The following is a 16,621-nucleotide window of genomic DNA, read 5'->3' as shown; positions in this document are numbered from 1 at the left end:
GATGGTTTTCTCGTTCAATTTTCTGTAGTCGTGGACCATTCGTCTGGGCGTGGTGGGGTGATGTGGTTGATCCACTACAATGGTAGGCGCGCTGTACTGGCTCTGGCTCAGTCGGATGATCCCCTTAGCTAGGTAGTCATTGACCTGTTCTCTCATAAACTGGCGGTCCGCGGGGCAGGATCTGTACGGCCTTGACGCGACGGGAATATCGTCCCTGAGATCGATGCTGTGCTCAGCGTGAGCGCATAGCCCCAGCGCGTCCTTCCTCGTGGTGAACGCTTTATGGTGACGATGAAGAATTGAGCGCAGCTCATCTCGTTCGTCGGCGTTTGCGTCGCGGGACATTTTGGATACTGCCACTTCGATCTGATTGGTGTAATCTTCGTCAGGACCGGGGTCCTTCGTCTTTAGCTGTACGAAGCCGATATCGCTCGCCGGTAGTTCGTCTAGGACCCTGCGATTGCTAAAGGCTGTTATTAGGGTCTCTCCGACGCGATGCGCACTGTGTGCGCTTGGTGCGTGACCCGACGGCTCACTCACCGATGGCTGAACGGGGACGAGGGTGACGTCGTTAGTGGGATATGACAGTTAGGATATGACAGTTAGTGAATTAAGACCGTATGTGAGTTTCTCAATTTAACTTATTTCAGCGTCATTTTTTAAATTTATCCAGACTGATGACCTATCTCCACTCTTTCATGCATATTGATTATGCAACACAATAGAGACATCTAGCCCTGGGCTATTGCTATGCTGATCTACAGTGGGCTGTGATATCCACATTGTGGAAATGACTTTTCACAGGGCATCAGACTTAATGCTTCCACCAATATAGTTTAACAATGCACACAGATACATCACAACAGACCAGTTTAATGCAAATCTCACTCATGGGTTCTGCAAATACTTTAAGAAAAACTAAGCCATATAAACTGTGATGATAACCTATACATATATATTATTATTATGACCCACATCATGCAGTTTGCCATATGTTCTATCCTTCAATGGCCTAAGAGCACTTTACAGCAATTGAAACCATGCTGTTAGATATGTTTGTTCTGCCCAACACAATACCAGATAGAGCACAAACTTGCACATACCAAGCAGTAAAACCCTAAGAGTGGCATTTTTCATGCAGCAATTTCTTGAGTTTCCTAGAGACAGTACCTTACATTTGACAGCATCATTTCTTACTTTTTTCTCAAAACAAATGAGGCAAAAATAAGAACACTGAAAGTTCAGAAGCTGTTTTTGTTGGACTTGCCATAGATGGTGTAGTCGATGTCAAGCACAAGCAGCCGTTTCCCTGGCCTTGATTCATTAAGCCATTTGACTTTGTAGCTTTTGATTCGCTTTTGAATTTTGTTTAGGAACTCCTCGCGGTTTTCAATTGGTACATCCTTGTCATCTTCATCATCATCCAAGTCATTGATTACATCTGGAAGGTCATCTGGTGGAGTAGATGCATCCTGAATACTTTTTTCCAGGCTCCCAACCATCATGATCTTGGAGTTGGGCTCCAGCTTGAGATCTGTAAGACGCACCGATTCTGCTACTGGCTTTCCTATGGGGAAAAAAGAGGGGGGGGGGAGAGAAAGAAAAGGGTCACAGGGGAATAATAAATATGGCTGGAGCGAGCAGAGCACATTTCTATTTTATGTAAGACTAGTTTAGGCAACGAAAGCCCCGGGCCTCTCCACGATTATTTTGCAGGACGATGCACACGAGCGCCTCGAGCCCATACATTTAGAAACACTTCAGCCACTAATTCCGATTACATAAAACTTTATAGAATCGAGCACTCCGAGTCAATATGCCAAGCGCGCCGCATGACGAATTTTTTGCTGTCGATCAAGACAAATACTTAAAATTAAGAATCGCTTAGAAAGCAAATTGCGACAAGGTAAAATTCTGCAAAGGGAGCTAAAGTTGCAGTGTACTGCGCAAGCAGGCTGGCAAACGCGACAAGAAAATCTCCAGCTTGAACTACATGCTACTTTCGCAAATATTTTGGCCCGCAAATAGCATCCATTGTTCTCAATAACTGTGTTTTAACTTTCTGACAAATACGTTTGAAGGCCCAAGCGAACAAAAGTATTAACTGCTCAATACACTAAAAGTTAACGATATCGTTTCACGGCGTAGCGCTGCCACTACGACGCGTTCAAAAGGAAATGTCCAGGAGAGCAATTCGAAACTGCAGGACAGGGCACAGAACATATAAGAGGTAGCAAAAATTTTGCCGACCAATGATATTGACCGCCGGCAGAAAATCCCCGCTTGAACTTAACGCAACCTGAAAGAATATAGCGTGCACAGAACACGAGATCAAGCCATACTTTATACAAAGTTCCTCCTACAAGTTGCATTCTATTTTTCACAAGAACTGCGTTTTTTTCCCGCAGACAAAGAAGTTTACACGTTCGTTTGATCCAGTTCGAACCGTATTGTTGTTTGGCGATGTATAGCGACCACGCGTTCAAAAGAAAGAAATAAAAAATAGACTCCACAAGAGAAGCTCGAAACTACAGAAATTACAGATCGCAAGCTCACAACATACAGCAACGAAATCAAGTCTTTTCACCGAAGCTGGTTGGCAAACGTCGGCAAAAAATCCCAGTTTGCACTTAAAGATCATTTAGAACGCACACATAACCAACATCAATTACCTTTACACTTGACGCCGACAAGTTTTTGTCGCTCAGGAAGCACCCCCGTTTTTTCAAAAATCGCGTGCTTCAAGTCCATCACGCAAGCGTGCAGCGGCAAGTCCGGAATCAAATATTCCTTCCCTGCCCATTTTACTGTAAGGTTCACCGTCGACATCTTTCACCGTCTCGATCGACTGGCCTCACATGCGGAATGACAGAACCGATAGGATAACGGTGACCATAGACATCCACAAACGCGGCCAGAGACCCATTGAGCAGAATGGCAGAACCTTGTGGATTTCGCCGGCGATGATGATAATATTGAACGCGCAATAGGCGCAGTACGCACCTAGCGTCGCCCAACGCGCATGCGATGAACAGCTCCGTCAACGGAGATGTCCGTTTCGACGACGTCTGGCTTTCCCCTTTACTTCTATAACACTTCGCAATTTATGTCTGCACCCAAAGAGAGTGTGCAGCATATAAATTTTTGATGTGCTACGCAAAAGAAAACAAACAACGCAATCCGTCAAGGTAGCGGTACTGCGCCCAGCAACCAAAGCTACTGCACGCGCATCCGCGCAGCAGGTCTGGTTCTTGTTTTTGAAGGGCAAAGAGAAAAGAGCAGATGATGTGTGACAGCAGCAAAATACCGTCACTTCAGGAGCAAATTTCCGAGGACTGCTACACCGAGGCAAGTGCAGTTAAGCATGATACAGTACAGCGGAAAGTGCAACTGCGCATTGGCAGCCACTTTCTGCAGTGGTTCCTAGTTTCGGTTATGAGATCACACGCAACCTGCAAAGCGCGCTGACGTCGCTTGTATTTGTGACGTGGAATGCATTCAGCTTTGTAGGAATCTGTCAGTTAAAAATTTAAACTAAAAGGAAAGACTGCGAGGGGTCTTGTTTTCACCTTCCTGCGCACGAGCCATATTGCAATACCTGCGCAACTGCGCGGGGGCATATTTTGCGTTGCCCACGCGATTCACTTCATCCGCATGAACTGCCAGTTTCGCGTAGTGCCTTGTTGATACCTGCGCAATTGCACCGCTTTCTAGAAATACAGGTAAAAGAAATGAAAGAGCAATTTGGATGAGTCACGTGGTTTTTCAATAAACATTTGCTTTCTCCAGGTTTTCGTCGTGAAAACGCCGAGATGCGGAAGCTTAAATGTACACGTGCAGGTACGAGACCGTAAACGCGTATATGTCCTTGACACTCAAGCACCTTTCAAGTAATACTGTTGACAGAAATGAATTATGGCTAATCAGCTAACCTTAAATTCCAGGGTGACCTTTCCACTGTAAACCCGAGAAAACCAATCTTTCTGACTGTGCACGATGTGGGCTCAACTTGTAAGTTTTAAAGTAAATATGTAAACGTATAATGCACCTAGACAGTATGATTAAAATGGTTTCCTTTTTTTTTCAGACTTGGACTTTGTCCAGTTTGCAGCCCATCCTTGCATGACACGTGTTTGTGAGAAGTCTGTGTTTCTTCACATTGAAGTTCCTGGACAGGCATACAATGCTTCAGACCTGTCAGAAGAGTTAGTATCCTTCGTCTGTCATTTAACAGCATCAATTCACACAGCACATCACATAATGCAAACTGCCAAATCTGCTCAGCATGAAGTTAACACTGTCGCAAAGTTTCTCAATTCAGAAGTAGTCCAGGAGCTGCATAATTTTGAGTGCGGTCTCAATTACTATTGCCTAGTTCAAAGAGGAGGAATTCCATCTTGAACTCGCACATGTACAACTAATACACAACATCTGATACGACACATTTTGCTAAGGTAGGATTACTGCTAGAACTAGTTCTGTTATGGTGTGGTGGCAGCTCTAGAAGGCTGCAGTGCTAAGTTAGTATGCTGCCTCTGGCTTTTTATTATGTGCTAATTGTTGTTACGACATTAACTAAAAGTTGTTTGGCTTGGTTTGCACAGCTACAAGTTTCCATCCATGGATGATCTCGCTCAGGATTTGGCTGATGTGTTGCACTACTTCAAGTATGTGCTGTCATTCAGCTTTTGTTTTTGGTTTGCAATGGCATCACATGCAGCAGGACAAATGTACTTTGCCTTTGATATCTTGATAGGGTTCCATACTGCGTTGCTCTTGGTGAAGGAGCAGGGGCAAACATCCTTGCTAGATTTACGGTAAGGCAATGTGCAAACGTGTACAGCTGTGCGTAAATAGCCTGTTCTTGCATGGATACCTGCATGAACCTAGCCACGCAGTTGAAGCTGCCACCAAAAAGTTGAATGAAATGATTACCATTTCTTTTTATTTATGTTAGATTTTAATGCACAAAAGAGACTGGGACAGTTTAGACAGACAGACAAAGTGCGAGCCATAGCACTTTGTCTACATCCATCTAAACTGTTCCTGTGTCTTTCGTGCACTAAAAGGTAAAATGGATTGCCAACATGTCGAAACTTATTCTTTTTTTTTTTCTATTCTAGTCCTAGCTTGCAGAAGTACTCCTGCTTTGTAGCATACTGCAGTGCTTGCGCACATGCTGCAACATTTAGCATATGTGTCACATACTAAGCATATCATTTATTCTACTGCAGACGAGTTGTCCAGACCTTGTTTTGGGATCCATCTTGATTCACTGCTCTTGCACAGAAGCAAGCTTGGTGGAGCTCTTCAATTACCAGGTAATCTTAAGTTGTGCTGGGCAGATTATTTTTGACACCCATTACATTCAATCAACTGCTTATGCAGGTTGTCTACTGGTATCAGGGTGGCAAGAAATCTGGTCCACCACCTATGGAACACTTTCTTGTGTTTCACAAGTTTGGCAAGGTAAAAAAAGCAGAGCCACTTGCAGCTGCTGCCATGACAGCAAGGATGTCTTAACGTCTGTGTTTCATCAAATCTCAGGTTCTTTCTAAGCTGCTGGAACAGAGTGGACTCTCACAGCTTGTGGTGAGGAAAGAAACAGCTAGATGCATGTATATGCACATAATGCAGGTGGAATATCAAATGTTTTTTTTTGCAGAACACGGATGAAACATCTGGTAAAGTGGCTCAGGGAAACTCTGCACTCAGCTATGCTGAAAGCGTGAGGCAAAAAGTCAATCGCAAGAATTCAAGTTTCTACATACAAGCTTACCTCACGTATGTTATGTGCTTTTGTAGTGATAACTAGATGTATTAAGCATGGCATGAAGCATGTGTAAAAAACTAAAAGGCACTTGGCATCACCTGTGAAGTCCAGTGATGTATGCATTTCACTCCACTGAATAGTATTGAAAAATAAAATGTGCTTCATTATTTTTTTCCTTTGGGGGGATGGGGGGGCCTGAATATAGTCGAAGTGACATCTCAAGCTCCTTGAAGAAAAACCTTAAGTAAGGATGCCACTTCAGTACTATAGTATACTGCTACTTATCACTTTCTCTATATACGCATTAGTCAAAGTTGCTAAAAGTATGCCATTGTCTTTACAGAACTGACATACTGCTGGTGACAAGCAGTACACAAGCACATGCAGACACAACACAGAACACTTACAGCAAAATTGATCCTGCAAAGGCTGCCTTGCTCAAACTTGATGATGTTGAAGACATCCTCAGTGATGCAGTAAGTGGTTTGCCGAATTTACTCACCTTAGTAGAATTGCATCTCAAAGGGCAAACCCGGTCGTTTTCCCACCATACTGAGATAATTGCTGTATTGTGGTACTTATAACCCATTCCCTTCAATACCCTTAGCTATTTCTGAAAATATTGTGTAGTGTAATAAACACACACACACATATGCACCTGAAAGAAACAGAACTGACACTGTGCCGATGATGTGCTGTGTAGCACTGACATAGGTGACATAGCAATGTTGCCACATACTAGTAACGTTTGTTAGTGCACACAGCTTTTGCATAATGTGTGGAATGGGTGAGCACAAGAGTGACATCTTTTTGTAACTGTAGGAGAATGACCATCAATTTGTCAAGCAGAAATGAATGAATAGGGAATCTTCATGATGCAGTACATGCAAACATGGCTTGTAAATTTAAAATTTATTTTCAGAGAACTAAAACACCAGACAGCTGTGTAATTTGGCATTATTGATCAGGACACGCATCGGAACATGCATTAAAAGCTTGACATACATGAAACTCTTGAAACCCGCAGTCGCCTTTTAAGCAAAAAATGGCAGTGAATTCACCATCGAGTTTCGGCATGCCACTGCTAATGTAGATGTTATTGGACACAGAAAAGTGGCCGATACGTAAGCATTGAACTCAAGCACAGAAAACACCATGGTACTCTGTAAAATGCCAAAGATGCCCAGTCAATATGCTACGCAATTTATTATTTAACTGAATAATTACGATAGCTGAAAGGGCATTCCAATTATATTTCATACCTTACAAGCCCCTTATATGCTGAATGCTGATTGATTCATGGGGCTTAACGTCCCAAAGAAACACTAGGGCCACGACAGATGCAATAGTTGAGGACTGCAGATCAATTTTGGCCACCTGGGGTTCTTTAACATGCACCTAAATCTAAGTAAATGAGATTCTACATTTTGCCCCCATCGAAATTCACAGCGAGGAATTGAACACACGACCTAATATTGAATGTTGCATGAATAAGGGAGTCGGGTATGGACAACTTTTCTGGCAAAATCACTGGCCTGTTTGAACTCAAATTGTGCAGAGCTGGCATTTGCCAAGTATGCATGATGTTTGGGTGCATTACTTGCCTCTTTCATACAGAATACATTGCCTGCAGTGATAAAGGGAAAGAATAGAGGCCTTCTTAGGAAAGGAATGGTGGCATTGTCGGTCATTGTTAGGGCAAAATGGAGTGCACTACGTCATCACCACACCGGTGACAGATGACATCGCTGTTCCATTTGCCGAGAAATATATGTTTACAATTGGTTTAACCGCACATGATGCTTACTCAGACTTTTCCAAAGTAAAGCACCCAAACATGGTATGCCATACATGTCACCTTTGTAGGTAATTTTAGTGCAAGCAAGCCAGCAATATAGCCAGAAGGGTCATGTACACCTGGCTCCTTTATTTACACAACATACAGCACAGAATGTCAGAAACAGAAGTTGCTTTCTCATATTGTACTTTTAATAATTCATTAAGGGCTTATTGTGCACGTCGAAAAAAATTTTGAATCTTGGCTTGTTTTAACATACACATTGATGCTGTTCCTTGCTTTTTAATTGATGATGTATCTTTGTTTCAGCCCGAGAAGCTTGCATATAGCCTTGTGTTATTCTGCCAAGGCTTAGGCTTACGTAAGTACTTATTTTTGCATCCTGCTACTGGAGCTGACAGTGACAAAATGTCATGTTGGTGTTGCAGTGAGCTCATTGCCAATAACTACCCTGACATCTCTACTGAAATAGACGGAAACGTGGATTTTGCCAACAAGTTTTGCACGTATCCTGCTTGAAGCGTTTAAACAGAAGGTGCTGGTGTTATTCAAGAATGTTCGTCACAATGTTGTTTCACAGTTGTTCCTCCATAACAGTTTCCTAGTGAGAAGGGCTGTGAGCAGCAGGGAGACTAAATCTAATCAATGGATTATGTTTACTGCAGTGCACATTAATGCAGCTTACTTCCTTAGAGCTCATTCATTGTTTGACTTTATAGAGCAAGTGGCTTGGTCAATACTTGTTTACTGAAAGTGTATTTGGTCTTAGCTAAAAGGCCTCCTCTTTTTGTATCCTGGGCATCAAAAGCTGTCAAGAATGCTAATGTAATGAGAGCTCATTACATTTGAAGGTTGCAAGCAGTTATGAGACAGGCACAGCCTGCCAGCAGACACTTTTTTCTTGGGTCACACAGCATAAAAAAGGACTTTGTTCTGCACTGTACTATATTAGCACACAAACATGCTGTGCTTTTATTTCAACCCACAGTGACACCAGAGGTTACAAAGGACACAGCTTGTGATGTTTTCAGACATACTAGATGAAACTTTCAGCACTAGCATTTTGGAACACTTCATGCCATGTATTACACAGCAACCTACCACAACACTAAGGGTCTAGTAGTAGTGGTGCATACTTTGTGGGCATAGATTGTGTTATTTTTCTCAGGAGTTTGCTCCTTGTGCACCTCCTAATTATTTCTTTTTGCCTTTACGGTACAGACAAGTGACCTGCATTCCCAAGTGCACCATCCAAATGAGTGTACTGTAATAGTGATATGTGTGACTGCAATTTCTGTAAAGGGTCACCACTAGGACCTGCAAAATGTTAATAAAATAAATGTGCATAAGACCAACATGGCTGTGGTTATTTTATTATACAGCTTGACTTTTGAGCTTTATAGATTCCTTTGCACTAGTGCAGTTTTCTTCTGTATTGTCAGTATTTTCCTTTTTGAAGCTGCCATCTTGAGCTTCTTTCTAGTGATAGGAAAAACAAAAACAGTGTACTGTTAGTAAGATTTCCCAACAGACAAATGTACACTCATTACAGAGCTCTTACCCCCACATTCTAGAATGTCTCTCCACTCAACACTCTACCTTGACCCAAGAAAGTTGATGGCAGCATTGCCCCCCGACAGAAGAGGCCACTGTACCGCATTCTATGCCAATTCTTGATAAGCGTAGCATCTTCTTTAGTCGAGGGGTGGCGCTACACTCAGTGGAGTGGAGGAAGAACTTCAAATCGAGGATGGTTTGAGAATACGGGAGTTAGAGTCCATGACTCCAGTTAAATTATGTATATATGCATACACAGATTAAAAGCACTTTCATTACAGAGCTCTTAGTATTTATGACTACAGTTAATGTATAATATGCATATGCATATTAACTGCACACATATTACCGTTAATGTATATATGCATCCACACACACACACAAAAAAAAGGAGGGAGTAGGGGGCAGGGGAAGTGAAAAGCTTCGGGAGTTTTTTATAAGACATGGTTTAATAAGCCTGGCCACAATGTAATCCAGTACAATAAAATTTACAACAATCATGAACATACTGATATTTTGAGCACTGCAGCAATATAGAGAAACTTACCTCATTGTATGGACCATCATCATCACTGCCAGCCAAATTGCATAACTCTGCATCTTCAAGCGTTGGAGGTCCTGGCTCACGCACATTGTAGGAGTGGAGTGGCAAGTTCTCCATCCAGTTCAACATTCTGACAGGCACAGCCATCGGAAATACAAGCCATGCATAAACAGCTCATTCAAACATGAACTAGGCGCTTACAACAAGGTATATATGACTAGCCTTAGATAAATCTAAAGTGGAGGGAGGGGTCCCAGAGGACACACATGAAGAGAATTTCAAAATTAAGCTTTTTATAAAAAGCTGTTATCAGAATTGTTACCTTGGCAAAATTAACAGTAGCCACAAAGTGTGAGCTACATGTGAGAGAAGCAAGCAGACAGACACGGCAACAGCACAATGTGCCCAGGGAGCCCCTACCTTTGCCACCGAAACTAGTACTTGGTAGAGTTCCATATATAGCAGAGTTACACAGCATAAGTTGAACCAGCCCCTTAGGTGTGACAGCTGAATGCAAGCAGGCATTCTGAAGTTATACCTTCTAATAAATTTGCATGGAAGGATATGAAGACCAAATTAAGATTTACTAAACAGTAAATTTCTGTTTGGCTAGAAAATAAATTTTGGACACAGTACGAGAATTCATTGAGGATATACTATGCAAGAGCCTGACAAAATATTTGACAGTTACTGACATGTCTCGCCGAAAGTGCGAACTATACAAGCATCAAAGGCACAGCTGTCTGAATGCTTGTACTTGCAGCTACATGAGGGAAAGAATGTTGAGGTAAGAATTCTGAAGATGTGCAAGAAATTGAGCACAGCCGAAAGGATACGACTTTTCATTTTTCTCTGTCTCCACAATTGTGGGGAAGATATGCTTCTCCTTGAATGCTTGGATAAAGTCCTGCATTGCAAAGCAAGAAAATATGCTCACTGCTTGTCACTGCAACCTTAATCTAAATCCACAACAAGGCAAGCAAACAGTCCACTTTTCACACAAAGGAGTGTAACAATGAAAAGCCACTTAAACATGACCAATATGCAAAAGTCAACCTCAAAAGCCTAGTTATATTTTATGACACTGAAATCTGTTAATAATGATCGAGTTGCGCTACATATCAAACAAGAACAACTCTATAAAAATTATGAAAATAAATTTTAGATATTGGATGAACATGGAGTATAGCTGCCCGCGACATATTCAATATGTAGTGATGAAGCCACCTCAGGCCACCTCTGCTACACACGGACATTGGCACGAATTGGAAACAAATACTACTGGCCAAAGCTTGCAGCAGAATTTACCACCCACTAAACCCACTGAGCTCTTACAACCCATTGCAGTGCCGGGGATGCCATTTGCCCAAATTGAGATGGACCTTCTTGGCCCATTTCCGACGTCTGCCAGTGGAAATAAATTAGTCATAGTCACGACAGACTACCTCATCAGATACATGGAAACCAAGGCACTTCTAAGTGGCACGGCAGATGAGGCGGCACAATTTTTCAGTGATAACATCGTCCTGAGACATGGTGCTCCAGCTGTTGTCATAACAAATAGAGGAACTACTTTCACAGTGGAGCTTCTGAGCTGTGTGCTCACACTCAGCTGCACTGCTCATAGGAGGACAACAGCATACCATCCTCAAACAAATGGGCTTATAGAATGCCTCAACAAGACCCTCGGTGACGTGCTGGGTATATACATTGATGTGAAGCACAAAAATTGGGGCAAAATACTGCCATATGTCACATTTACGTACAACACAGCACGCCAGGAAACTACAGGAATGACGCCGTTCAGTCTTCTCCATGGTCGAGAAGTAACAACGAGGCTTGACGCTGTGCTGCCCCATGATTGCAGCGACACAGAGGCTGACGTCGCTGATTTTACAGAGCTCGGCGAGGAAGCCATACAGCTCCTGCGTGTCCGAACAGCCAGCCAGCATGACCGTGATGCCCACCGGTAAAACCTCGACCATAAATCTATTGTTTATGAACCTGGTGATAAAGCTTGGGTATGGACACCTATCAGACACTGAGGCCTCTCTGAGAAACTTCTACGGCGATACTGCGGATCGTATAAAGTTCTGTGCCAGCTTAGTGACATCATCTACAAAGTTGTTTCTGGCACCCCATCTTGCTCAAAGCGCTACCAGCATGTGCCTGAAACTGTCCATGTGGTGTGCATGAAGCCTTATCTCTCTGAGTGACATGGACAACCTGCATTTGTGCACGGACTACCGCGCATCAGGACAACGCTCGCTCTAGAGGGAGGCCAATGTTGTGCCCCTATCCACATTGAGCCTCGATGGCGACAACAAAGACGATTTGCTCGAGTGTGCGTGTAGGCTCAATAGAAGAAGATATTCCCTATTTTACGGTCTGCCGATAGAGTGCAACAGGACGACCTCTTGCAATTAAAGCTCCCGTTCTCAGTGAACTGCGACAATATAGTATCAAAATTTGTGCACGTGAATTACCACCATCACAATATTGCTATGTATGAAATTCCTCACAAATCTCTCTGCATTTTTCAGTTTTTGTAGAACAAAGAGGAGTACGATATCTGGCAAGCAGGTGCACACTGCAATGCAAAGGCAAGTTCCTGCTTGCACCTGTTGAAAGCAGGGCTTTGTGTTCTTTCACCATCACATTAGTGCAGCAACTCGTATGGAGGATAGAGATTCGTATGCACAACAGGGAAATCTAAGAAATCACAGGAACTGCACATGTTGTGAACTTAGTTATGCATTTTATGCCACGAATGTTGACATCATACTAAGCATTGTGCTATGCAATGATGCGAAAGCACTGGTGCTTCAGCGGGCTGGATATTGAATTTTGTAAATATGTGATATAAATAAATAAATAAATAAATAAATAAATAAATAAAGAGCTTTCTAAGCAAGCAACATTACTGCTTGAGAGGCGGAGGTGTACTTGCTGTTTGTTATCAACACAGGGTGTCTACCAAGTTGGCATTTCCAAATTCCCTGAGCTTTCCAGGTTTTCCCTGAGCGCCTTTACAATATTCCCTGAGTGACGCAGAACAATGTTTTATGTCAAGACGGGTTGAAACCATGTAGCCCGATGCTGTGACTCTCTAGGAAGTATATGAAAAAAAAATTTTAAGAAATGACTTAATCCAGTTTGAATACTAAGGAGTAGTGTTTATGTTATTCAAGAAGAGAATAGACGAGAGGGGGTTAGTAAAATGCACAGCAAATAAAATGTCTTCGAAAAAAAATTGCAAATGGAGTCAGACATTCTCAAATACAAATAAAGATGAGTTGCATACACAAGCAAATATTTTCGAATACTACAAGCTATTTCTATCAACTGATAGCAAGCTCAGTGGTATGAGGCCCGAACTTTGTCACAATTGAGATTCTCTCTCAACAGCTCGTAAGTCAATCTTAACTGTCCTGACATACTCTCAGCCCGCACACGACACCTCAGTGTTGTGTTTCATTGCTTTTAAGAGTTTGTTTCGATTTGGATGAGAGACACCTGCATCTCGGCATCAGCCAACGCATTGTCTTTTGAGCTCAAGCTCCTTCAAAACAGCAGCAGCACGCTTCCTTTCCCTTTCATTCCTCAGTGCATAAATCCTTTTTGTTCTTGTCCTCCTTCCGCCACTCGTTCGCCCCATGGACCATTTGAAGCATCTTCTTGGTCAAATGCACAGTCCACGTCTGATTTTTCGAACTCCGTAGGGGCCACGAAAATGTCCGAAAAATCGGCCAGTTGGAAAAAATAAATGCATGTCATTTGCTGCCCTGAACGGCTCAAACCGCCCCGGGCACATTCGAAAACGCTCTGAAGGCCTGTCGGTACACGTATTAGGCATATCAGTGCTCGTACTGTGACAGAAGATACCGGGTGCATGTGTGTATAATTAAGGAATACATACTGTGTCCACGCTTGTTATGCTTCACTGCAATACTTTTGCGTATGCTTCACAAAGTAACATTTCTGTACAGAGGCGATGCTGACTCTCGGGAACCGGCATTATGCAATGCACCGTGCTTTTCAATCTTCTAAGCCAATCACGAGGTGGCATTGCTGACAGCAGCGAATCCTTTCAATGGAAAACACGGCACCCAACGGCAAGAAGCTTAATAGTGAACGTCGAAGCAGCTAGGTCTAGCGTTGCTACGGGTGCCAGCGCAACTGCATGCGAGAGCGTCGGTTTGAGGCGGCAAGGTAATCAAAATGGCAGCGGTGGTGGCTTTGATTAATGACCTTTCGGACCTGCAGTCACGGCAAAAAGCGCCAGAAAATCGGATGGCGAAAGGTTCTTGAGTCCGAAATTTCAGACGTTCTGATACATTGACTCTAATGGGTGCGTAGTGGTTTCGCGAAGCCGTGCAAATTATTGGGCATCCGGAAAGTCGGTCGTTGACTGTACACTGGCAACTCCTCCAGCTGACAACATGGCATCAAAGACGATTCATTACCATTCCTGTCTGTTACTCTAGCCAGCATTACCGCGACTTTCGACCCTTTCAATGAAATTACAGGTTATTTTCCCTGATAGAGACACAAATATATTCCCTGAGTTTTTCCAGACTACTCAAAATCCCTGAGAATTCCCGGTTTGCCCGGTTGGTAGACACCCTGGAACAGCTTGTTCAAGTGCAATTGCAATTGAGCTGAAACAATAAGTTCACAAGGAAGGTGCAGCCATACAAACTAATGGGATTAGCAGTTTGATAGGTGGCTATCCTTTTACACCGGCAGCAATAGTGTAAAAAGTACTTTCACACACACACACACACACACACACTCACACACACACACACACACACACACACACACACACACACACACACACACACACACACACACACACACACACACACACACGCGCACACACACACACACAGCATATAAATTCACACAATATAAGCATTGCAATAAAAAAATATACAACTAATGTTAATGCTACAAATGTAACATCTAAAAAAATTCAATACTATTTTTCTATGTAATTGAGAGGCATCCAGCCATCCCCTTTATCTGAAAAACTATTGCTATTGTGCAGGTGTCTGATTGCTAAACATATAGTCGTCAAGAGGACTGTGCATGCGCAAAGCATCAGGGTCACATGCACTAATTCGACCAATACTTATGCTTAATTCAGAGGTATTGTCATGTAAGTAATAAGTAGTATTTCAATGTATCAGCACACAATTGGTAATGAGCAAAGCGGTACGAGGACATAAACACACTGCATGTGGGAAATTAATATGTCCAGGTCTCTCTTGTCATAACAAGAGAACATATGGCAACACACGTACAACATACACAGAAAAAAAAAGAAAAAGAAGAAAAAAAAAATTGGGTTATGATTATGATTATGAGGCACGCCATAGTGGGGGTCTATGGATTAATTTGGCCACCTGGGGTTTCTTAATGTGCCCCTAAATTTAAGTACACAAGTGCTTTTGCATTTCGCCCTTATTGAAATGTGGCCGCCGTGGTCGGGATCATCCGGCAAACACACCTGCTTTGCCTCCCAAGAGAGTGGCTCATGCAGGCCGTCTCCACCGTAGCGCTTGTTGTAGCGGTCATAGTGCAACTGCTCCAGCATCAGGCCTAGCGGTGGTGCAATGGGAATGTCCAGCTGAATTGGCAAATAGGCATGAAAGGTATGAAACCTACACTATGTACATACAAATTTCATTTTGTACTCTTCCCTCCTAACAATTGCCCAGACCCGCGAATGAAGGAGTCATAAACGCCAGATTGACAGAAACAGTGCACACACTTTCTTCAGTGCAAGTTCACTGAACAGTCGAGGTACTACAAAAGTTAAAAGAAAAACAGTCCAAAGCTCTAATTTATTGTTACTGTAATTTTTTTTTTCAGTACACACAGAAGCTATCAGTCACTGATTGATTTATTAAACTATCATTCAAATGGCATGTGATACTTGTGTATGCCACACTTCTAGTAGCCCCACCATTGTGGAAGTATGCTGCCACTGGTTATTAAGGTACCACTCCTGCACAAAGAACCAAAGCAGCATTATACTGAAACAGACATTTGAACGAATCGATCATTACTACACCAATGCTAATAGCCAGGTTGTAATAGATAGTTATAGTAGCAAAATGAAAGTTACCACACATAAATTGCCGACGGCAAGCTGTGAGAAACCAGAAGTTCACTTGCCCGTTCAGGGCCCCATGCCCGACGAATGGTGGATTGGTCTGTGTACCCACGCATGATTGCAATGAGCAGGCCAACCATTTTTCGTATCTGATGCAGCATGAAACTCTGGCCCTTGATCTGAATCTGCAGAAACTCCAGATTCCCCTGAATAAAGGGCTGGCCACACTGAAATAGACAGGAATCGAGAGTCAACCGCAGGTGACAGAAGAAACAAGCAAGCATGCACAAAGTATAAAAGTTCTTGCCTCTGCAGATATCATGAACCTCATTGCGCTGGGGTCCTCAGATTTCCTGAAGAAAGAAAAAAAAAAATGAGTTGGACAAACTTTTTCAGCCAAAAACAAGGGCAGTTTTTAACACGTTTTATAATGCAGGAATAAAATGTGAATGTGATAAAAACTAGAAAGCAAATTGAGAAAAACTACAAAGCACATGTTTCTTTTTGTGTTTGTCAGTGTGACATTGATGCAATTGGTTTACAGTAGCTTAGTTCGGGGATATAACACATTTGGCAATGTTTCACCACAATCGCACATCACAGTTTTGAGTAATTAAGCAGATGAGGTCTCCTACTTTGTTTTTTTCCCATTTACACTTCATTTCACAATGATAGTACCACACCTATGCATAGAATAGACAAAACCAACTAATAACTCGTCACGGAGGCTCAATGGGCATAGCATTCCACAGCTGAGTGCAGGGTTGGATTCAATTACACTCATCAGCTAGATTCTGATGGAGGCAGAATGCTAAAACACTCGTG

General features: G+C 42.7%; 3 protein-coding genes across 6 annotated transcripts in view; 1 reads left to right on the top strand and 2 right to left on the bottom strand.

The window, feature by feature from the left end:
• Positions 1 to 2,966, bottom strand: part of Ublcp1 (Ubiquitin-like domain-containing C-terminal domain phosphatase 1) — a 35,466-nt gene extending 32,500 nt beyond the window's left edge. For 3 of the 4 annotated variants that reach the window (XM_075677071.1, XM_075677069.1, XM_075677070.1), the window contains exons 1-2: positions 2,673 to 2,966; positions 1,268 to 1,567 (exon numbers count right to left, since the gene is read on the bottom strand). In XM_075677071.1, coding sequence (XP_075533186.1) covers positions 1,268 to 1,567; positions 2,673 to 2,829 — 457 coding nt within the window. In that variant the 5' untranslated portion in view covers positions 2,830 to 2,966. The remainder of the gene's footprint in view (positions 1 to 1,267; positions 1,568 to 2,672) is intronic. The other variant, XM_075677068.1, reaches the window with a different exon arrangement.
• A 34-nt stretch (positions 2,967 to 3,000) lies between these two features.
• Positions 3,001 to 8,926, top strand: LOC142566231 (uncharacterized protein ZK1073.1-like). The gene is made up of 14 exons (XM_075677072.1): positions 3,001 to 3,348; positions 3,790 to 3,840; positions 3,945 to 4,011; positions 4,088 to 4,205; positions 4,605 to 4,667; positions 4,757 to 4,817; positions 5,235 to 5,321; positions 5,389 to 5,469; positions 5,548 to 5,592; positions 5,666 to 5,784; positions 5,979 to 6,017; positions 6,117 to 6,249; positions 7,881 to 7,932; positions 8,000 to 8,926. The coding sequence occupies exons 1-14, from the start codon at positions 3,283 to 3,285 to the stop codon at positions 8,041 to 8,043; spliced, it is 1,026 nt and encodes a 341-aa protein (XP_075533187.1). The 5' UTR covers positions 3,001 to 3,282; the 3' UTR covers positions 8,044 to 8,926.
• A 2-nt stretch (positions 8,927 to 8,928) lies between these two features.
• The window catches only part of Pus1 (Pseudouridine synthase 1), a 34,447-nt gene continuing 26,754 nt past the window's right edge, over positions 8,929 to 16,621 (bottom strand). Inside the window, exons 7-12 of the mRNA XM_075677067.1 lie at positions 16,104 to 16,149; positions 15,859 to 16,023; positions 15,188 to 15,307; positions 10,509 to 10,579; positions 9,676 to 9,802; positions 8,929 to 9,050 (exon numbers count right to left, since the gene is read on the bottom strand). Of these exons, the coding sequence (XP_075533182.1) occupies positions 8,946 to 9,050; positions 9,676 to 9,802; positions 10,509 to 10,579; positions 15,188 to 15,307; positions 15,859 to 16,023; positions 16,104 to 16,149 (634 nt within the window). The 3' untranslated portion in view covers positions 8,929 to 8,945. The remainder of the gene's footprint in view (positions 9,051 to 9,675; positions 9,803 to 10,508; positions 10,580 to 15,187; positions 15,308 to 15,858; positions 16,024 to 16,103; positions 16,150 to 16,621) is intronic.

This window comes from Dermacentor variabilis, unplaced genomic scaffold (genome assembly GCF_050947875.1).
Source record: "Dermacentor variabilis isolate Ectoservices unplaced genomic scaffold, ASM5094787v1 scaffold_12, whole genome shotgun sequence".
Lineage (NCBI taxonomy): Eukaryota > Metazoa > Arthropoda > Arachnida > Ixodida > Ixodidae > Dermacentor > Dermacentor variabilis.
Note: the sequence above shows the minus strand (reverse complement) of the source record. Positions and strands in the feature narration are given on the sequence as shown.

What these genes read in the sequence shown, in the direction of transcription:
- LOC142566231 (XM_075677072.1), top strand. Translation starts at nt 3,283, where the DNA reads ATGATGTGTGACAGCAGCAAAATACCGTCACTTCAGGAGCAAATTTCC. An exon ending in GCTTAAATGTACACGTGCAG is followed by an intron (nt 3,841 to 3,944) that starts GTACGAGACCGT and finishes CTTAAATTCCAG; the next exon opens with GGTGACCTTTCCACTGTAAA. An exon ending in GATGTGTTGCACTACTTCAA is followed by an intron (nt 4,668 to 4,756) that starts GTATGTGCTGTC and finishes ATATCTTGATAG; the next exon opens with GGTTCCATACTGCGTTGCTC.